The sequence below is a fragment of the Medicago sativa genome, chromosome 7 (assembly GCF_051527215.1).
Source record: "Medicago sativa cultivar Bolivia chromosome 7, Bolivia_mono, whole genome shotgun sequence".
Lineage (NCBI taxonomy): Eukaryota > Viridiplantae > Streptophyta > Magnoliopsida > Fabales > Fabaceae > Medicago > Medicago sativa.
In genome coordinates, this window is record NC_140755.1 from 69086482 (window position 1) to 69110427 (window position 23946).

The following is a 23946-nucleotide window of genomic DNA, read 5'->3' on the forward strand; positions in this document are numbered from 1 at the left end:
AACATAACACATCTGCATTTTTCCATTGTAACATCCCACTAAAGACCAAATGTAAAGTAATTTTAAATGATAAAGGTTGAATAAAAAATGGCATGAGAGCGAATGACATCCAAAAACTATATTTAAGTTAAAAAATAAATAAACAAATGACATCTAAACACCAGCAAAATAGTTCATCTTAATGTTGGGACGACACAGGGAGCCTATATTGTGTTTGATCCTCATATTATGCAAAGAACAATCACATAATGGAGATTGACACCACATATCGACTTAAAATATCTAATGAGCTTATGAGTATGTATTTTTTTCAACTCAGCATAACACTTCTACATTTTTCAATTCTTAGATCCCACCAAAGACTAAAAGTAAAATGGTTTGAAATAATAGATATTGAATAAAAAAACAGCATCAAAGCAAATGACATCCCTAAACTATAAATTTTAAGATGAAAAAAAATTAATAAATGATATCCAAAACTAACTAAATAGTTCATCATAATATTGTGTCTTCTGAGGGAGCCTATTTTTTTTTTATATAATCAGTTTAGGCTAAAATCAACCACAAAAGTAAGATTCACACCACATCTTTATCTAAAATCTTAAGACATTATGTACATAAGTTATCTCACTTATATTTTCCTCACCATCTACCATTGAATTCAATGTGAAACTTTAACTCACATATGACACATTAACATCTCTCTTAAATGTGAGACTTTTTGCATGTGTAATATGGTGACATATCCAAATTATAAGGACAAACTGAGACCTAACATGAAAAAGGAATTTTTTACATGAGATAGATGGTAAGGAAAACAAGTAAGGGGTGTGTGCTTTAACCTTTAAAGTATAGCAAATGGATTGAATTGCTTGCAATTTTGTAGGTATGTTGAAGGATTAGGAGATTTTGGGGTAATTACTTTACGAAAAAAATAGACTCAATTAAAAAACGTCACATCATTTTAAAATTTCTAATAGGTATATATTTTTGTAAACTCAAAATAATACATTTATATTTTTTCATTATCAGAATTCACAAAAGACCAAAGTCAAAGAATTTGAAATAAGGAATGCTGAATAAAAAAAACAATGAACATGAATGAAATTCAATAACTAAAATTTAAGATAAAAAAGTTAAACAAATGACATATAAAAACTAACAAAATAGTTCATCATGATTTTGGGACTTTTAGGGGATTATGCATAGAGTTTGATCACCATCTTAGATTAAGAGAAACTTCACAAGTGAGATTGATATCATATCTTCGTCCAAAACCTTTAGGCATCAGGAGTCATCTCACTTATATGATGTTCAAAATCTATTATTCCATCCAATACAGAACTTTAATACACACTTGATAAATTATCATTCAACTACCCACCTCCGTAATTACATGATGTATTTAAATATGGTCAATTGAAATCACAAAATGTTCAAAAAATTTGGTTGGTGGTGGTTTCATGGAGAGGGGTTTATGTTTCTTTCTTCCATGAGAAGAAATAAAGAAAATTAAAAGCAAAAAAAAAATCAAAAAAGGAATTAAAACACAAGGGAAGATAGGCGAAAAAAATAAGTATTGTGCATTTTTTTGTAAGAGTATAGAGAATAGTGTGAGTTGCTGGTTATTTTATGGGTTGGTCGAAGGAGTCCGAGATTTTTGGATAATTATTTTACCAAAAAATTAGATTCAATTAAACAAACGTCACATGATTTTTTTTAAGGAAAATGTTACATGATTTTAAATAGTCTAATAAATATATATTTTTGTCAACTCAACATAACACATCGACAATTTACCATTTTCACCTGTCACAAAAGTCCAAAAGTGAATAAATTGAAATAATAGACGTTGAATGAAAAAAAAAACATATGGAAGAGAATGCCATATAAAAACTAAACTTTAAGATGAAAATAAACAAATGACATCCAAAAACTAAAAAACCGGTTGATAACAATATTGTGATTTTCGCATAATCCTACATTGAGTTTTATCACCTCAACATACAAAGATAATCCACACACGTGAGTTTGACACCACATCTTAACCTGAACCTTAAGAAATTATGTATATGGATCATATCACTTATATGTTGCTCAACATCTACTCTCACATCCAATGTGAAACTTTAGCTCACAGTCAACACATCAACATATCTCACTTAAGTATAAGACTCTCCGTAGCCGACATTTGTCACTGGGATTCACCCATGCTTCATTCGCAAAGTCGAACCGAGTTATAATATCATCATTGGACCTTATGGAAAGAGGCAGCACTGGTGTTAATCTACTCATTAGACATAGAGAAACCACATAAATGAGAATAAATACATCTTCATCCAATGTTTTAATTACGACGAAATTCTAGCCCGTGCTTGGCACGGGTGTCCATACTAGTATTATATATATAGCATCGAAAATAAGTCATGAGATTTGTGATGCCTTGTGTCAGTTCGAATAAAAACCTTACAACTGCCAGAATAAAAAGAGAAAAAAAAAATTAAGTAGCAAATTTACAAAATATAAATAAAAATAATAATTTTTGACAAAAAATAAAAATAATAATCAAAAGTCAAATTCTTTAATATAAACAACCATTTAAGAGAATCCAAGTTTGATTCAAGATGAGAACAATCTTTAGCCAGACTTATTACTTTTGCCCTTACTCCATATTACCAGTGGTTATTTCCCCGAGGAACGGGAGAGTTAACACACACAAAAAAATATATTAATATATAGTCGCATCAGTAAGGCTACATAAATGATCAGTTAAACTAAAAATAGACACATCATTGCATAATAGACAAATAAATCACATATGTTATTTAAATTAGAGATCAAACTTGGATATTCATAAAATTTAAGTAGAAAATCTACAAATTTTAAATAAAAATATTTATTAAAAAAATCATTAATACATATTTTCTCCAATCTCGAATATAAACAAAAAAGACAAACAAAGTACATTTATCCGATTCAACTTTTTAACCAAATATATCAATCTTGTTTAATTTTTTGCTTTTTTGAGACCAGAGTGGTAGGAGCACCGCTAGGGCTACATAAATAACCCGTTAAACTAAAAATAGACACATCATTACATAACAAACAAATAAATCTAAGGAGTTTAATTTTAATTAGGGATCCAACTCGATACTCATAAATAATAATGAAATTTTGAACTTAATCTAAAATTGGTATTTTTAATTTTAATTTAGAAGTTTTAGGGTTAGGTGTATTAATTAAGGAAAGGATAAAAATGTGATCCATATATCATTAGTTTTAAATTAAAAAAAAACAAACAAATTTTGCATATTACATAAATCACATACAATTGATTTACACTCATTCTCGTGAATTAAACATGATTCTGAAGTCATGCATTTCAATCACAAATAACACCACCAACTACGCATTTCCTTCATTCTCGAGCTATTAAATATGACTCTTAGAGTTGTGTATGTCATGTGAGAGTTAATATTTTATATGTAAGAAATACAAAGTGATGGTAAATTTTAACTCATATTATATTTATGTATTATGCATGTATTATCGGTCAAATAATTAATTTTTAATTACTCGCATAAAATATTTAGTATTCAATTATTTCAAAGACAAATTTTAAATTACATCAACTATCCTTGATAAAAAAATTACATCAATTATCATTTTGAACTTAGATGAGTAACATCCGAAACATTAATTTTTATTGTCACTCATTTGTTTTCATCTATATGTTTATATTGTCCTACTTCCTCTCTTTCTTCTTTTTGCTCACATGCCTAAAAATAAAAGATGTTTATGGAAATGCATGAAGTACAAATACAAAAGATTATTACTCTTCCCACTATTTACATATATGTTTTTTATGTTACATACTATATATTCCTAAAAAAAAGGTGCGGCTTTAAGTATGAGGCCTTAAGCGGTCATCCACTCTGACCACGCTCAAAGTCGCAACTAAGCATCAAACAACACCATTTTTTATTATCTGGTTATTAACGAATTGCAATAAATACATATAATTAAATATTATACTTGAGTATTCATCATTCATTAATTGCTGAGACTTATTAGGTTCCGATCCAAAAATCGATTTCTACAACACCCACACAAATTTGTGACTTTCAACTCCATACGATTTCTAATGCCCTAAAAATTAGTTTCCATAAATCAAACCCTAGTCAGCTATAATGATATAACCAACCTGTTTTATCTCGTAAATAATCAGTTAATATCATTACTAACATATAGTTTTGTATCTATACGATTGATTAAGGATTTTATGCATTGTTAACCTGAGCGATTGATTTCTGCCAACCAACAATCAATGATTCCAATCTTATTGATTCTAGTGCTGAGGGGTTGAATTGTAGCGACGCTGTGTGAAAGAGTGGCGATTCGATGAATCGTGACGGTGCAGGGTCGACGAAGCAAGGCGGTGAGTAGAGTATGATGAACTCTCGATCAAAGAAATCGAACGCTTTTCGGACATGGTTGGAAAGCTTCAGGTGCAAGGAACCCTAAGATTGTGCGATTGTGTTTGTGTTTGTGTTTGTTTGATTGTGTTTGTGTATGTTTGTTTGTGTTTTCTAGCACAAAGCTATTATGTATGGAATCAAATATAAAAGGTTTGGTAGTGTACACGGTTTAGTTGAACACCAAAGAGGTTTAGTTTTTTTTTTTTTTGAAGAAAATCAAAGAGGTTTAGAGGGTGTATTAGATTGAGATTTTAAAAGACTGTTTTGGCAAACAAAATTATGAAGATTTTAAAAGATTTTGTGAGATCTTATTGATTTTTTTGGATTTTGAAAGACTTTTTTAATGACATTTTACAATCAGGATTTTGAACATATGATTTTAACGGATTTATAATATAGATTTCAACGGACATTATGAGATTTCAACATTTGAAAAGATTGTATGAGATTTTAAATAGGGAAATAAAAAACCCTTATGGGCCAAAAATAACAAACTAAAAACAAAATAGAATGTTCTAGAAAATTAGGCTGAAATAATAAATACTACTAAATTACTAATAAAATCCTCCTGCATCAGAAACCGTGCAAAACTCATATTTGATATTTGGATTGTATCTCATCCTCCTTTGATATAAACCAATTGAAATTGCATTGGCAAAAGAGAAAGGAAACTTGAGAAAGGACCCTGAAGTCATTTTCGCGATGGTGAACAATATATTGTCTCCATTCCGAAAGGAAATTTGAGAAAGGTGATATTTCCATCGTTGTTTTTCTGTGAAACAACCAAAGCAAAGTGTATAAGTAGATGAACGAAATGATACTGTTACATTTGATACAACTTGTAACACCTCCTTTTATTTAATAATAAATAAAATGTGATTTTTAGATTTTTTTTTACATAGACTCTTTTAAAAATCTATGATATGTATGTCGAAAACATTATATCTGATGACAGTTTCATATATTCAATAAAACAAAGGATAAATAACAGGTTATCATCGGTCTTATAAAAACTTCCAATAAACAGAGAGTAAAAGAAACTGTTATACTTTCAAAATTTATAATTTATCAAGTACAATAATCTCAATTACAATGTTCATTAAAACTAGCGGAAAATAAAATGGAGATATTACACGATAGTATGTCATAGTTTCTAAATCCAAATGAAAATGAATGTTTCCCATATATACATATAAATAAAGAAATGTGAATCAACAAACAACTACAAAGACATATCAACTCAATCAGGCTAAACAACCTAGTCGACATGATCTCAACAACGCTTACCCATTCCTCGTAGAAAGCTACTAGCATAACATAATAAAGAGGATCAACAAACAAAAAAGGATAAAGGGGTCAAATTACGCAATATTTACGCATCAAGTTATACGGTAGATCTGGGAATGCACTCAAAAATATTTATAAAGTAATAATAAATTTTATAAATTAGTCGACTCTATGCAGGATGACCTTTAATCCTAACACTGCTCCATGGAAACTATTGTTGTCAAATATGGAAATCAAGTTGCACAGCTAATAGTTAATAAAACCTCAAACGGTAGATACCATCTTGTTACTCCTTAGAGTTTTCCTTAGAGTGCTCTGTATTGATCTCGAATTAGTTTAGTGGAGTGTCAATAATAGATATGTTGTCCAGAGGGATTACATGTGATCAATGTAGCTAATCATTGAGTCATTGGCACATGCTTCACACATATCTACCCCCATGACCCCACTTTGCTATCTCATAAAAAGGTGATCCATATAGTCACACGACAACGACAAATGGTTTGGTTGAAATTATTGTGCGACATACAAACAAGGAAATAAAATCGAATAGTACGATACCAATTTTAAAAGATTATAATAGTTCGTTCTCCTGGGTTTGGATAAACGACATAGGCCTAAACATTTTACGACTTTTCAAGAGAATTGAATTTTACAACAAGTAATAATCCAATATTTTATTTATCAACTTAATTTTTAATTAAAAGGGCTTGTTTTTGTCTCTTATCCAACACCCAATCAATTTCGAATAATAAAAGGAATAATCCTTTTTTCAAAATATCTCGATCTCTATTCAACGCGAGAGGATAATTGATACTAACTTTTAACTCGTTACAATCCTTTCAGACCAAAGTTAAAATACAAATGCACATAACAAAGTCCTAATTGACTTAGACGACCCAAGTTTATAAACTATACATAGAGTCTAACTACATAGCTTAAACAAGCTTTTTGTGGAAAAACCTAATTTATGAAAACCCAATACAAAATGGTTAAGGTCGTTGTGATCGAACCATAACCATGAAAATCAACACGGATGCATTCAATCCATCACACAATCATAACAATTTACAAAACAAAGCAATTAAACAACCAAACAATGCATCTTAAACAACTCATAACAAATAACAGATAAAGGCACATAACAATCAATCAAGACAATTCATACATTTCATATAATTCACTTAAGACATATACATTCACACAAAACAATTCGATTTCAAAAAATACCCCTTAATAGTTAATCAACCCTCACTTGTAATACATGCTCCAACCGTTAGTTCCTCATGAACAACTTTAATCTCGATCAAACATATCAAAATCATACAGACTAGCTCTCCAAGATTGCAATATGTCATAGCCAAAAAAAGAAACAAAAATACACTTTCAAACAATTGTCTGGTCCAACTAAATGTAATATCGTTCAACAATGTTATAAGTCATAATTAAGCATCAACAATAATAAGATGAACTTCTAATAATTTGAACATAAATTTGGTCCAAACATACTTATGGAAAATATTCTTTAAAGTTGCAGCAAAACTCTAATTCCTTCATCAAACACCAAAGAAGTTATCCTTTGACTATAGTAAATGATACTCCATCCGCTTTAAATGTCATTCTAACAAAATTTGTTTGCCCCAAATTATATATCATTTTACAATATCAATGAATCATTAATGCTTATTTTTTCATTATACCCTTTACTATTTAATTTCTTTATCTTTTTTCAGTTATTTTAATTTATATTTCTCATACGATTAATGAAGGACACTTTTGTAAAATAACTCATGATTACTCTTTTCTATATAACATTAATTGCAATTCTTAGTATACGTGAAATTGCTAGAATGACATATAATTTGATAATTAAAATCAATTCAACTAACCATTTCTTTAAGAACATGATTGAATGCTAAAGATACAATTAGTAATAAGTAGGGGTGGACATCAGTTCAGATCGATTTATGACAATTTTAGTGATTTCATGTAAGGAAGAGAGAAACAACGCATCCCATGAGTGGATGAATGAGATGAGAAAAATTAGGGTTAAGGCAAATCTGAAGGAGTGATAAAAGACGAGTTTCAGCTGGGTAAAAATTAACCTCTATTTAGTTTTGGGCCTGTAAGAAACAAATTAGTTTGAGAAACTAATAATAATAAGAATAATAAATAATAACAACAGTTTGGTCGAGTATATTCAAATATCGACGATAAATTTGCATCGGATTGACCCGAGTATACTCATAACAACTTGCAATATTCACCCAAACTACTTGTGATCCATTTTTATCCAATTCGAACGTGTGAATTTATATCGGGTTGGTCGGGTATACTCGGGTCGACCCGTACCCAGTAATAAAGCCAAATTACAAGAAGATATGTTTGTTAATCATTTGTCCTTGTCATAAATGTATTAATTTATGATTTATGATGTGGAGGATATATACGACATGTAGTGTTGCGTAGCCATTTTCTTCTTCTTCCCATCATCAACATTTTCACACTTCCCAACACAAACCAACCCAATCGCTTCAATTTACCTTCCTTCTTCTTCTTCTTCTTCCACCACCATGACTCGTTCCAATCCACAAGGTATCTTTCTCTCTCTAATTTTCATTTTCTGTCATGGTTTGATTCTCTGATCCGTGCAATATGATCCTATGATTATGTTTTTTGTTTCAATATTCTTTTATTGCTTACTGTAGCTATAATAATTTTAACCATAGTTTTGTTTGATTGTATATTGTCACAGATAATAAGAATGGAAAAATGCCTTCATATTTTGATTTGCCACCACTTGATGTTTCTCTTGCATTTCCACAAGCAACTCCAGCATCTACTTTTCCTCCTTGTGGTAACAACCTAATCACATACTTACATATTTATCTTCGTTATTTTCATGCATACATAGATATATAGATTGAGAATTGAGGTTAAATTTGATTCATTTCAACAATTTAATTTCCAGCCTATTAATATTCCGTACGTCAAGGACATGCATTTATGTCCAGTTTGGATAAACAACTTAATCAAGTATTTACAGCAAAAAGATTTAGGCTTTGTTTGACAAGACACATTTTTGAGCTTATAGCTTATAAGCTCATATCATATGACTAGAAAAGACCTGTTTATGTCATTTCATATTTATAAGCTAATTCAACAGCTAATTTTACCAAACACTACAAATTCATTCCGCTAGCTTATCATCTATCTGCTATAAGTTCGCTTATAAACTACTTGCTATTTTTTACCAAACAGAGCCTAACTAAGCATTTATAGCAAAAATGTTTATATATATACGTGCTTATGTATAAGTTTTATTTTTGGTTGTTATCCCTTCGGTTTCCTGGGAAGGGGCCCCCCTGGTGATACGAAGTTTGGTCAAGAGGTAAGTAAAATCTGGCCAAGAACCGACAAATCAAACTCAGGTTTTCCTGAACAATTCGTTCTTTGGTGGAGCTCATTAACCACTTGAGCCCAATTGCTTGGTTTATGTACAAGTTATTTGACTTATTTCTATAACAAAAGATAAATTAAGTCAAATTGTTTTCATATAAACTATAAGCTGTTTTCCTAAACTACCCTGTAGAGCTTAATAAGCGGAGAGCTTAATAAGCTGAGTACACTTATGAACATATCATCACCTCTCTTAAATAGTCTCACATGTGCTTAGATTAGCCAATCCACAGACCCAATAGTTGGTTGATATTCTAAAATCAGAAAATCAAAGCTTCATTTAGAGAAGTCAATTTCTGATATATGTGTGTATGTATTTAACTCTGAATTTTCGACAAATATACACTTTGATCTTATACTGTTAATCTTATTATGTGCTTAAGTTTACATGATTTTGGAGTATAAAATATGAGCAAGATATGCTTGGGTTTGGAGGATTGACTTACATTTTGTATTTGTGATGATTGTTGGAAAGTGCAGCTTCAGATTATTTTCAATTCGATGACTTGTTGAAACCAGAGGAGCAGGCTATTAGGATGAAAGTGAGAGAGTGTATGGAAAAAAATATTGCTCCCATAATGACCCAGGCAAGCTCCTTTTCTTTTTGCTTTTTGAAAGTATTCAATGTAAATATCTTTGTTGGTCCTCCATGAGTAAATATAAAATTTGGTTAAGATGCTACTTGTATTGATTTGGTTTCAAAAAATATCTGTTTGGACATATTTATTTGGTCCTCAAATTTGTCAATGTGCTAGCATGTTCATCCCTTCACGAACCAGATTGTATAGACATAAGTTTTTGGGATTTAAAGCAACACAGGAAGCATCTTTGAGGGTCCTGATTGTATATCTATACATGTCTGTGTTGACAATTTGAAAGACCAATTTGATGTAATCAAATTGAAATGATGGGGGGTTTCTAATCTATTCATTATTGGAGGACAAAACTGAAGTTAATTATATGTTTTTTGATGTTTGCATCTTTTTGGAGGAAGAGTGAAGGTTATTAGTATATATAATTAATATATTGAAGATTCTGTAATGATGTTACATCTCCTAAACTTGATCTCATGCTTTTTAACAGTATTGGGAGAAAGCCGAATTCCCATTTCATGCTATTCCAAAGCTTGGTGAACTGGGTATTGCTGGTGGTACAATCAAGGTTCACATATTTCCCTTATATTTTGTCCTAATTAGGTCTATGAAAGTTCAGAGTTTTTAGCTAGTTGTGATTGATTCTCAGGGTTATGGTTGTCCTGGTCTTTCCGTTACTGGAAGTGCTATCGCTACAGCAGAAGTTGCTAGAGTTGATGCAAGTTGTTCAACTTTCATTTTGGTCCATTCATCCTTGGCAATGCTCACTATAGGTAATATTTATATTTGTTAAAATGGTAATCGTTTTGCCAATAATTTTCATGTTCCTGATATTTTATATCTTTGATTGACCACCAAGTATAGCATTGTGTGGGTCTGAAGCTCAGAAGCAAAAGTATCTACCGTCGTTGGCACAGCTAAAAACTATAGCATGTTGGGTTAGTTGTCTTCCTTGGATTTTGAAGATTTGTGTAATTTTTCTGAAGTTACTACTTCTCAAAGAGGTTGTTGTTTCTTTATTAGGCCTTGACTGAACCTGACTATGGAAGTGATGCAAGTGCTTTGAAGACCACAGCAACTAAGGTTCAGTGTCTTTTATTTGCCATTCAATTCTTTTTGACTTATTTGTCTTTCTAATGAGACATATTTCACTGTACTCAATTGTTTGAATGTTCAACAGTATAGTTTTTCTTTGCTTTGTAAATCAGGTGGAAGGTGGTTGGATCCTTGAGGGCCAAAAGCGGTGGATAGGAAACAGTACATTTGCTGATTTATTGGTTATCTTCGCAAGGAATACCTCAACAAATCAAATAAATGGGTATGTGATATGTGTATTAGTCCTGTCATTGTTAAATCCTTATATATAAACATGCCGGTAATTGGCATTCTAGCCCGTCTAAAGGCCACAGAGATCTGAACATCCGTAGAATTTCACGGACTTTCCTGTACTATTTCCTCGCACCCAGAAAAAAATATAGAATGAGTGAATGAATGTGAACGTTTGGTCTTTGATATAGTGGGTTTTTTACCAAATTTATGGCCACTACTCGGCTAGAACTTCACACATTAACAAGAGGATAAGTTTCTCTCTTTGTACTTATCATATTAAAGAATATAGCTTGGGAAAACAAATCACGAAACATTTTAGGACATGTTTGGCTCGAGATTTTCTTCTTCTTTCTGTTTGTACTAATAATGAATAAAATGGAACTATGTTTTTACTTTGTTTTCATCATTTCATGTTAGAATGGTCCAACCTACGAAAGAAGGTGGAAATAAAGCGACATTTTGGTAATTATTAGATAAGAAAATACAAAATGAATTTATAAAATATTTTCTCTAACTGAATATGCCCTTAGAATACTATATTTCCTTGCTTATGCATTTCAACTAAGCTTTTTATTTTGTTGATGCCTTTATGTCCTGCTTCACATCACAATTACTAATTTATTTACATTTTTCTTATATGCATATTATTTCAGATATATCGTAAAAAAGGATGCACCTGGTTTAACTGTCACAAAAATAGAGAATAAAATTGGGCTTAGAATCGTACAAAATGGAGACATTGTTATGAGGAAAGTTTTTGTCCCTGATGAGGACAGAATTGAAGGAGTCAATTCTTTTCAGGATACAAACAAGGTAACGTTTATGTGGAATTGTGATGTTTTTCTGCTGTTATTCAAATAATCACCGTGTGGTTTCATCAATACAACAATAAATGACTATTACAATTAATAGTCTGATTCATATAATTTCTATTACTTGATGAAGTAGTAAAACATTTGCCAATCCTAGTACACGTATCCTCTTTTAGTACACGTATCCTCTTTTAGAACCAGTTGCTGTGCCGTTGTAGTATTCTGCATGTCTTAGGTTATGAATAAGATCAGCATTTGTCTGGTTCTATCATCTATGGCCATTCTTTTATTGCCAGTGCACTAGAAGGCTAATGCTGGTCCAACCTGTTGAATATACCACTCTAATTCATGTTACATTTGTGTTTACCTATTTTTCCTTTATGGGAACATTTTATTTGTTAATATTGTCACGTCTTTTTTGAAAACAAGAACATCCTAATATTTTTTCCTTCTCTCTGAAGCATTGGAGATTAGATACATTGTTTAGTTTTTGATTTGTACCGCTGACTAGTGAGCTTTGAATTAACACAGTTGTTGTAATTATTATTATTATTATTATTATTATTATTATTATTATTTTTTTTTTTTTTTGTAATTTATATGTTGCTTATTTGTTTTTGGTATCTCTAAATAGGTACTTGCTGTTTCGCGTGTGATGGTTGCTTGGCAACCTATTGGTATATCAATGGGCATCTATGATATGTGTCACAGGTATGTTCTTTGTCAAATAATGTTTTAAAAACCAAACTGGATATCGAACCAATGAGACTTTTGATCGTGGTTCAGCTGCTTTAAACTGTTCGAACCACCGAAATCAATGAGCTGTAGACAATGTCTGTTCACGTTTCAACTGTCTGGTTCAATTTGGTTTCTAAAACAGTTGTCATTAAATAAAAGGCATGCTTATACAACACTTAAATCAAAGTTTTCATTGCATATAATTCTGAACTGTATGTGATTTAAAGGTACCTAAAGGAGAGGAAACAATTTGGAGCACCATTAGCAGCTTTCCAAATCAACCAACAGAAACTTGTTCAAATGCTCAGTAACGTTCAAGCGATGATTCTTGTTGGTTGGCGTCTATGCAAGTTGTATGAAAGTGGTAAAATGACCCCGGGTCATGCTAGCTTGGGAAAGGTAATTAGTAGTAAATATTGTTGTCAAATAGAGGCTATAGTGCCTTAGTGTAGCACAATTTGGACAAACTACCATTGTTTTGCATACGCGATTTAGTACAAAGTGTTATTAAACTACGGCTATAGTAGCCCTATAGTGTACTGGTATTCTCTGCAATTTCCATTTGACAACATTGTAATCACCCTGTCCTTACAAAATAAGATATGACAACCTAGTTTTAAAAATTCTAGGTTGTCTACTTTGTTGTTATTATTAATTTCACTTAATTCAACTATGGTAGGTAATTGATAATAAATTTTCAATATTAATAAATTTTCAATATTTTTTCAGTCATGGATTACCTTGAGGGCAAGAGAAACAGCTGCTTTGGGGCGAGAATTGCTTGGTGGCAATGGAATTTTGGCTGATTTTCTAGTGGCTAAGGTCGTCATCATGCCTAATTCCTTATTTAATGTTTATTTTGTTCAGCTCAAAACTGATCTATAGATTAAATTGGAATAATTTATAATTGTTTTTAGTGAGATGCTATGTTTCCAAAGCCCTCACCAACAAAAAACTCCAAGGTCCAAGAATGGAATTTATTAAAATGAGTGGATGGTGATGGTGATGGATTTCCCTTAGTTCTAGACAAATATAGACCCTGCATGAAAGTTATGATAACAATAAATGAGGTTTTTAGATAAGGATGGAAATGTGGGCCCAATTGTGTCGTATGATTTTTACATATTCATTCAAACTGTCCAAGACCTATGAACCTTGCCTCATGCTAACTAATTGGACTTGATTTGTTGGTGAAGGCTTTTGTAGAATACAATTATATCGCAAAATTACACTGGTCCTTTCACTTAATTTCAAATAATGGTTTAATCCTTTAGTATCTTTTTTAATGTCATTTTAGTCAATCTGCATATCGATTTTCAAGATTCAAATCTTCGATTCATATGCAAATATGGCTAAAGAACCAAATATGGCTAAAGAACCATGGATTTGAAGACCGAAAACTCAGATTATGAAAACTCATAGATTTGTAGCTTGAAATTTCATATGTAAATGGACCAAAATGACACAAAAATTAAAATAAAGAACCAAATGGTTGCTTGAAATTAAGTTAAGAGACCACAAAAGTACGAGCTTGCAGAATATGATTGCCACTAGACAAACCACAATTTTGTAATTTATTATGTTTGTTGGATTTGCAAGCTATATAGCACTGGCGCCAACACATAGTTAAGAACATGTAGTTGCATTCAGTTATTTCATTTTCTCTAATTTATTACCAATATCAAATATCAATATGTCTCAAATTATTACCAGTATCAATGTGTCACTAATTTATATAGTTTACAAGTGATCAACCACAATTTGTATTTCATTTTTGTTCACATTGGGAAGGTTAATTGTTCCAACTATGGACATTTTGTTTTCTGACATCTTTTCTGTTTTCCTTCTCTAATTGTGCAGGCATTCTGTGACTTAGAACCTATCTACACCTACGAAGGCACGTATGAAATCAATACTTTGGTCACAGGAAGAGAAGTTACTGGTTTTGCCAGCTTTAAGCCAGCTACTCAAAGAAGTAGAATGTGAAAGTGTAAAAGTGTTCTTCTAGAGACACTATTACATTATTGTATTCTATTGGTTCATATTTTTGTAACTAATAAGTACCAAAACAGAAGCATTCAATAAAATGTTGAGTAGATTACAATGCAGTGAAATAAAACTTGTTAAAAAAAAAATGCAGTGAAATAAAAATGATATTGCATATTCTTGAAGTCTACATCTTGTCTTTTCCTTTTGTTGGTGAATGCTATGAATAACAAGCTGCTTTATCACCTGTTTTCCACTTTATATAACCTCTTCACTTTCAATGTTTGAGATTTCTGCTTTGGCATTTCTGCATTCTCTTGCCCTCTCTGTGTGAAGAATGAACCTTGTGTTGAAGAAAGTATAAAATTACACCTGCTATGATGCAAAATTGCAAATGTCCAAGTGCATGGGAAATTGAAAATGTGATTTTTTTAAGGTTCCACATCTTATGCATCTAAGTTATTCTTCACTCACAAACATGTCTTGTCTTAATATCACAAGAAAAAAAAAATCTACTAAGGTAAATATAATATATAATATATATAATATAATAATAACAATAATAAGTAATTAAATCAGAGGCAGCTGTCTGAGTACAGATCCTGGTCTGGCTGTCACTCTTTTGTCATATAGTAGCTTCCTGATGAAGGATGCATTGCATGGCCTGATCTTGCTCATCAAGGAAACATCATTAGGGCTAGAAAATCTGAATGAACACTAATCAATGCACATCATCACTGCTAAACCCTATGTATTACACAACTCAAACTCTTATAAAAAATATAAATAAATATAAAAAAAAAAATGAAGGAAAGAAAAAGGGAAAGGAAAACAGAAGGAAAACCAAACCACCTTAAAATTTCCCATGATTCATCATTCACCCTTGGTTTTCCCTTTGAGCATCTTAATCAAAACCTAAAGACCTAACCTTGAGCTGAAGCTCAGCAACAGCAACAAAAAAGTTGAGAACCTGAGCTGGTTTCAATATCTGCACAACTCTCAAAGCTGTCTCAGTCCTCAAAGCATCGGCATTTGTCACCAAATTCTCCAATGTTTCCTTGAATGAACTTGGAACTGTACCCTCTTCAGCCATGAATGAACTACTCAAACACACTCTTCCATGGCTTCTAACTTTGTCAAGAACCGGTGGCGCCGCCATATTCTCATGTACCTTAGCCAATTCATCATTGAGTTCTCTCTCCTTCATCTTAGTTTCTTGTTTGAGTTCACTCAGCCTCTGCCTCTGATCCTCTGACAAATCCTTTAAAGTTTTGTTTACAAGATGAAGTGTTAACCCTGGTTTAAACCCTGCAACCCAGAGAAAAGATTTTTCCAATGAACTGAACCATGGTGGTGAGAAAAGAAGAAGAATATTTTGATGGGCTATCTTTGATTTCTCTTCATAGTATTGTCCATAGTGGCAGAGTACTCTGTTTAACAAATTCAACCTATCAGAATCAGCCAACTCTTGTTGCTGTTGTTGAGCTGAGAGAAGCTCATCAAAGTAGTTTCTTTGACGAATCATCCATCCTTGGAGAAATTCATCAAATGCAGCAACATTTACATCAGTCATCTATGTATTATTCTAAGGAAAACAGAGAAAAACAGAGAGAAACAGAGGAAGAAAATGGAGAAGAAGATGATGGTGTATTTTGGTGGTGTTTGCAACACGTGATTTAATAAATATATAGTGAAAAAGGGTCAAAAGGGTGTGAGAAAATGTTGGTTTTCTTAAAAGGGAAGCATTGGTAATGGTGGTGTGGTGAAAGGGAAAAAAGGATAATGGAGAAAACAGAGTCATTTGGATAAAAACAGAGTATAAGCGGTGTTGAGTTAAGAAAAACAGAGGATAATTTATATAGAGTAAAAATAATAGTGCTTATTTGAGAGTGGTTTTCGGTGAAATTTGTCTGCACGTGCTATATATTTTAAATTTGTTGAAAAGTTATGATGAAATAAAAAAAAAAAAAAGTGGTAGAGGGGATGAACGGTTGGTTGAGGATTTTGATGAGTTGTGGGGTTGGTTTATTCATGTGAGTGAAGGGTGGTAGTCAATTATGATAGTGTGTTGTGTTGGTATTTGAGATATTTTTTTTAGCTGCCAACACTCGGTAAGATTCAGTCCCACATCGAATAGATAAGATTATCGAGAAGAGTTTATAAAGAGGAGACATTCTCACCATATAAGTCGTATACTATGTATAAACTTGTTTTTAGCATTTGATCAAATGAGATCCAATGTTACTTATTAATCTTAATACTTAATACTTAATAATGCAAGATTTACTCACTTGAGCATGTTAGACAATTTATTTTTTGAGTTTGGATTTATTTTATAGAATGTCTTTGGTGGATATTTATAAAGGCGCATACACTTTGAAAAAGAAAGAAATACTATAGTTACGTTAGATGTGATTGAAAGATAGTGATAAAGAAAAAAAATGTATTGAATTAGTGGTTAGAAATAAGAGGTGTACATGAAGCATAGACACAAATATGGACATCTACACCAATAAAATTTTAAGAAAATAACAAAATTTAATATATAATCATCAATGTTAGTCGTGTCAAACAATAAAACACACCTTCAATTAGAAGTGTCGATACAATCATTAGATTTAGATTTGAACATTTTAATACTTTATATTTCCTACATCTATTCAACATTTTATTTTACCTTTATATCTCTGTTATCATATTTATCACACTACTCTTTCTCTTTTAGCGCTGTATACACTAATATAAGCATACATTCAGGGGCGGTTCTATGGCCCGGCGAGTCTGGGCAGTTGCCCGGGCTCTGCCCCAATTATTTTGCAATTTCTTATATAAATCCTTATGAATTTCTTATATAAACCTTTATAAATTGAACAATTTCTTTAGATTTTTTAATTATTTGCTTGTAATTTTTTATGTAAACTCCTATAACTATGTTGCAAAATTTATTTTACCCAAACTTTATAATAATCCTGGCTCCGCCACCGCATACATTGTATCTAAGATAAACCTATATTTTATACTTGGCGTTGGATTAATGAGCTGACACATGCAAATGACATGGTGCCGTCTTTGTTTACACTAATGGTTTCAAGCCAAGTAAGGCAGAGAAGTTCAGATATGGTGCCAAGTAAGATAGAGAAAAATTGGAGGACTGTGCTTTGAGAAAAAGATTTTCTATCTGACTTGTGGGAGGTGCATATAAATAAAGCATCTTATCCTACAGTGCCATTTAAGGCAGCATCCTTTTTGTACTTAAGGGCTAAGGCAGCATTTTTTCCTTATTAGTATAAATATCAACATCAATATTCAAATTGATTTCTTCAAAAAAAAAAAATCAATATTCAAATTGACACATTTTAAGAATTATTCTCACATAAAAAATAAATAAATCTGGTTCTTCTTATGAGTGGTATTTTTAAATAATTATGGTAGCAAATTTATCTAAGAGTATAGATATGTGTTTGGTTTGACGTTGAATCAACCTTTCTTATGTTTGAAATTCAAGTTCGTCGTAACTTTATCAAGCTAAAATTTCTATCTTCATCATAAATGCATAATTTTTCCTTTCCCACCACTAGAGCCAACAAATACTAAGTTGATCTTCAGGGTCATTCCTATGAAACTGGAGGCTCGATTCTCATAGCAAAAATAAGCCCCTAATATAAAAGACGCACAATTTTCTTTAAAAGGCCAATCTTCTATTTAAATTGAAAATAACACTCGTATAACGATTATTAGCCACCGAAATCAAAACTAGCAATTATTTTTACTAAAGACGTGTTTTTTAACTTAGAAATAGAAACATGAACATGATTTTTTACTTAGAAATTAAAACATGAAACATGTTTATTTTTCTTTTTTGAGTGGGGGGGTGGAGATATTGAGCAATAAATTTTTTCTTGAGGCCCATCACTTTGGAAGACCCAGCTCGATTGAGCTCTTTGCACTCTCCAAAAAACGGCCCAATTGATCTCTTTCGACATGAATTTTGCTCTTTACCCAAACAGTATTGCTCAGTCCCAAAGTAAATTACCTATATGACCCTACGCAGCTTAACATGCGCAAGTACAAACCTTACGTAACTTAACTCACGTAGCGTGACTTAAGTTACGCTAGTACAAAGTTTGACGTGACTTAAGTTACGTTACGTGACTTTAGTCACGCTAGTGCAAGCCCATGGTTCAGAACAAGCCCATGGCCTAGGATCTGTCGCGTGACTTAACTCACGCTAGTATTAACACTAGCGCAACTTAACTCACGCTAGTATTAACACTAGCGTGACTTAACTCACGCTGCTGCTGGTGCAATGCTGGCAGCAGAACAGAATGACAGTGGCACCAGAACAGAATGGCAGTGGCACTAGCTACTGTCTTGTTCCTTCATTCCCTGTTTACAGTACATGCATTCATTGATTCAACCAAAACTCTTAATTTAGAGAACATGCATTCATTCAATAATAATTTAGAAATGTAATTTTAACGAAAATTAACGCAAATGTCATAAAGAGGCGCAACCGCGCAAATGTAAATATGATACAACCAGGTAAATGTGAATACCAAAAAGTCGAGAAAATACTACAAATATCCAAAAAAGTCATAAAATGTAGTCCTAACATAAGACACTACTGGTCCTCCTGTGGACTCCTAGACCTCCTCCTCGGAACCGGCTGCTGTTCAAACATGCTATAGTCAGTACGGAGGCCCTCCAAAATGCTAAAGAAGAGTGGATTAGAAACCACCTCTGGAATCCCCATCGCATGCTCCACTCTCTCTCTCATGCTGCCGATGACCTGCAATGGATCGGGAGGATGTCTGGTACACTCCTGGTCAACAAGAATATCCTGGTATACAGGTCTCGACATGACAATATCAGGCTCTGGAGCAGGGTTGACGATGAGAGGATGGGACACACGGTAGAACCACCTTACGTACTTATCTGAATGCTTCCAAGGCTCGTCGTCTGGGACCTGGTGACCCCTCCGCTGGTGGGGATCGACATGCAGAGCAAACTCCAAGAAGGCAGCAGCCACATCTGCTGCGGCAAGAGGCACAACATCAGTAGGAGGTCGAGGAACCCTCTGAACATGTCCGTACTGCCTCAGCACCCGCTCCGGCAAGTGACGCACCATCCTCTGACTACCTGCCATGATCCATCAGGAGTACCAGCACACGTCATGAAAAGGCGTCACGTCTCGTCGGTGCTCGTACGGCCTCCAGGTGACATGACAATGCTCCATCGAGTCCAACAAGCCTCTGAAGTGGTCAGCATGAGCAAACCCCCTTTGAGGTTTCCATCTACCCACATACGGGTCCTCCCGATCGTAATCTAAATATTTGGACCTCGGAACCACATGTCTGAAGTGAGCTATAACCCATCCCTGCAAACACAAAGAGACAAAATATATACATGTCATACAAGCACCTAACATTTATGTTTAACTTAAAAAAAGAGGAAAAAATATATTACCACAAGCAAGCTCATGTAACCACCAACTGAGCCAACATTTGCGTCTGAGGTAAGATTCAGCTGCTCATACAAGAAAGCAAGTCCCATCGCGCCCCATGACCACGTGCCTATGTGATCTAAATCCCGAATGGCAAGCATCCACAGTAGACTAACAGTTTTGCTGCTCTTGCCGGCAAAAAGGGTGTAGCCAAGCAAGAGCAACAAAAACGCCTTCACACAGGCCGACCTAATACGACTCAGCTCCTGCTCCTCCTCCTCTGATAAATCCTCCCCCAGCAAATGGTTGCACCTATTCAACGGGTAGTCATTCTGGTCTTTCAGGGACGTGTAAGAGACAGATGCACCAAAATCAGTCACATACCCAACCGTAGCCTCCACCGGAAACAACAGGTGGGTCACCAGCATATCCATAGCTGCGTCATGATCTAAATCCTCCTCATGAATGAGCCATCCAGCGACGGGGATGCCTAGGAGACAAGCGACATCATCCAGTGTGATGGTCATCTCCCCAACAGGCAGATGGAAACTGCTGGTCTCCTGATGCCATCTCTCAGCCATGGCACACACTAAACCTTGGGAGATGTTGTCGTACCCAGTCATAAGGAGGGGCCTTAGATCCGATCTATCAACCGGTTCCCAGAACCAAGGATTAGCATCTGCCGGCATTGGAAGGGACAGGGAAGAAAGCTTCAGTTTCCTCCCGTGAGAGATGCCTTTCATCTTACGATCTGCTTGCAACTGAAATACAACAAAAATATAATTAAATATGTTAAATAAACATGAAATAATAAACTATAAATATTCTACGTAAAATAAACATGAAATAATAAACTATATATATTATACGTATAATATCATTAAACATGAAATAAACTTCATAAATAAAAATACATAGAATATATTATACGTAGAATATTATACGTAGAATAAACTATATATTATACATATAATATTGTACGTAAAATATTATACGTAGAATATTATACGTAGAATATCATTAAACATGAAATAAACTTCATAAATAAAAATACGTAGAATATTATACGTAGAATAAACTATATATATTATACGTAAAATATTATACTTAGAATATTAAACGTAGAATAAACTATATATATTATACGTAAATCAAACATGAAATAATAAACTATAAATATTCTACATAACATATTATACGTAAAATAAACTTCACATAGTAGTAAAATATCATTAAATTAAATAAAGCAAATTATACTTACTCTTTTATCGTTCCAAAGCTTGCATGCCACGTGTTTACCGAAGTCCGGTAAAAGTGACAACTCGTAAGGCCCCCCTGGAAAGCCCCCATCCTCGTCCTCCATAACTGCCTCTGCATGCTGCTGCTCAGGATCCTGCTCAGGATGATGCGGCTGAGGAGGCTGCTCAGGATGCTGCTGCTGAGGAGGGTCGACAAACTGATGCTCAGGCTGGTACCCCTCTTGAAACTGAGGCTGATACTCATACCCCTCCTGATAGTGATAACCCGGCTGAAATCCAGACTGCTCCTGATAATGCTGGTCCTGATAAGCCAGCTCCTGAAACTGTTGCTGATACTGTGGTGGGTCCACAATCTAGGATGCACCCGTCTGTGACGTCGATCCCCCCGCAGCATCAACAGTAGCAAGACTCGTGGCCCCCACTCTCCCTCGACCTCGACCCTTCGGAGGATGTAGTGCTTGCTTCTCCCTACGTGCACTACTAGTAGGGGCCATCCTCCCTAACCTAAGCCTATCTGGCCTCTCCTGCTCAGACATATCTGCACAAATATCAAATAAAATTTAACACATTTTCACATGTAATCTTTAACAATACAACAACAACACTATAATGTCGACAGTGACATTTGAATCCATAAACTACCACATTGCAATCAAATTAACTATAATCAACATTAACAAACATAACTCTAACTAATTACATCACTAACAATCCAATAAAACAAAAAAATTATCATTGAGACATTTCACCGAACACGTAGTGTGCATTTTTCAAACAACTATGTAATCTAGCATTTTCAAAACCCTAAACTACCACATTGTACCCTAAACAACATCTAAACAACAATTCCTAAGTTTAATCATCACTAACAACCATAATCTTTAACATGCAAGACAATTTTTTAAAAACCTAAAAATGTTAATTTTCTACTAAAATTCGAAAATTTCAACCAAAATAATGCAAAGAAGTAGTATAATAATCACTTACTTGATATTTTGGAAGAAATTCGGTTTGAATGGCGCAAGAATGGTGAAATTTGGATTTGGTGGTGAAATTTTCGTTTTTTGAAAAGTTGAAAATGGAGGTTTTGTGTTGCTGTGTTGGTGAAAACCAACTTAAGTAACGCTGCGCAACTTAAGTTACGCTGCGCAACTTAAGTTGCGTTACCGTTATAACTAACGCATGTTAACTTGCGTGGCGTGAGTTAACATGCGTAAGGGTATAAAGGTAATTTACTTTGGGACTGAGCAATACTGTTTGGGTAAAGAGCAGAATTCTTTCGACATAAATTTTTCCTAAAGTCCGTCTAAACATTAAATCTCAAACAAAATAGTTAAGAGGTTTTGTGTATATCATGTTTATCGATATAACTAAAATGGTAAATAAATTATTGTCTTTTTAATTTTATCAACTTTCATTTTAAATCTATTTAATTTTTTTTTTCAAACTTTGATCCTCTAAATTTTTTTGTACCAATTTTGTTTTTTTCTTTTACAAAAGTTTATGTTTCATGTTCTAAACGACTTATTTTGATGGCATGTCATTGTTAAGATATTAAAATATCATTAACTTAATAACTTAACTATTTAATCTTTGATCTAACAATTTAAACTTTAATTTGAAGTTATAAATAAATTAATAAAGATTAAGTTGTTAAATTACTATACCAATATATTTTAAGGTCTTATCAATCACATGTTATGAAAAAGTCATTTGAAATATGAGATGTGAAATTTTGTAAAAGAAATAGAGACTAAATGATAATAAAAATTTAGACACGAAAATTCAAAGAAAATATTTAGAGAGACTAAAAGTGAAAGTTTGTATATTTTCGAAAAATATTAAATCTTAATTAAAATAACCCACACTTTGGGAAAGGTGATGAAACAACCATACACATGCTTCACAGTTCTGTATACGCTACTCAGGTATGACTCTGCTTGGTTCCATCTAATTTTATCACTATTTTCTTTAATTTTGATTGCAACTACCGAATTTTTAATAACATCAACAACCTTGGGATTGGATCTGTTCTTGCAAGGTTGAAGACAACTTTCATGACCACTTGTTGGTTTTTTTGGACATGGATAAACAAAACTATTTTTGAAGATGGTTTTCAACAACCAAACAACCGTGTTTTGGTAATCCAAAATTTTACAAGAGGGATGACCTTGTGTTCAACCCAACCACTTCATCAAAATCTTCAAAGAAATGAGACAATCTACATTGGTTGGAATGGACCATCTGAAGGTGGGATAAAACTCAACAACGATGGATAGACGGTTACATTAGAAAGATTGGTGTGTGGGATGCTCTTCATATTGAATTGTGGGGAATGTACCTAGGCTTGGAGGGAACTTATTCCACAACTCGTGGAAAATGAATCTAAAATTATGATTAATATGGTTACAAATAACTGTAAGTTTAGTGGGGCAATTCCTACATTAGGCCGATTCCACATCTCGTTATGACTAACTTTAGTCTATCTCTGAATTCTTTAATTTGTACTATTGTGGAGACTCCATGTAGTGAGCTTCATAAATTGCTTTTTGATGATATTTT

General features: G+C 33.1%; 2 protein-coding genes across 2 annotated transcripts; one reads left to right on the forward strand and one right to left on the reverse strand.

Moving 5' to 3' along the window:
- The first annotated feature begins 8253 nt into the window (after window positions 1-8253).
- Window positions 8254-14867, forward strand: ACX4 (acyl-CoA oxidase 4). The gene is made up of 13 exons (XM_085726746.1): window positions 8254-8360; window positions 8521-8622; window positions 9705-9811; window positions 10308-10385; window positions 10467-10590; window positions 10682-10755; window positions 10841-10900; window positions 11026-11135; window positions 11800-11959; window positions 12593-12669; window positions 12924-13095; window positions 13426-13518; window positions 14557-14867. Exons 1-13 carry the CDS (start codon window positions 8339-8341, stop codon window positions 14680-14682), a joined length of 1305 nt encoding a protein of 434 aa, XP_085582872.1. The 5' UTR covers window positions 8254-8338; the 3' UTR covers window positions 14683-14867.
- A 328-nt stretch (window positions 14868-15195) lies between these two features.
- LOC146908031 (protein RESPONSE TO ABA AND SALT 1-like) lies at window positions 15196-16397 on the reverse strand. The gene is made up of 2 exons (XM_085726747.1): window positions 15535-16397; window positions 15196-15388 (listed from the first exon to the last, which is right to left on the reverse strand). The coding sequence occupies exon 1, from the start codon at window positions 16253-16255 to the stop codon at window positions 15587-15589; it is 669 nt and encodes a 222-aa protein (XP_085582873.1). The 5' UTR covers window positions 16256-16397; the 3' UTR covers window positions 15196-15388; window positions 15535-15586.
- Between the last annotated feature and the right edge of the window lie 7549 nt (window positions 16398-23946).

What these genes read in the sequence shown, in the direction of transcription:
- LOC146908031 (XM_085726747.1), bottom strand. Translation starts at nt 16,255, where the DNA reads ATGACTGATGTAAATGTTGCTGCATTTGATGAATTTCTCCAAGGATGG.
- ACX4 (XM_085726746.1), top strand. Translation starts at nt 8,339, where the DNA reads ATGACTCGTTCCAATCCACAAG. An exon ending in ATCTACTTTTCCTCCTTGTG is followed by an intron (nt 8,623 to 9,704) that starts GTAACAACCTAA and finishes TGGAAAGTGCAG; the next exon opens with CTTCAGATTATTTTCAATTC. An exon ending in GTCATGCTAGCTTGGGAAAG is followed by an intron (nt 13,096 to 13,425) that starts GTAATTAGTAGT and finishes ATATTTTTTCAG; the next exon opens with TCATGGATTACCTTGAGGGC.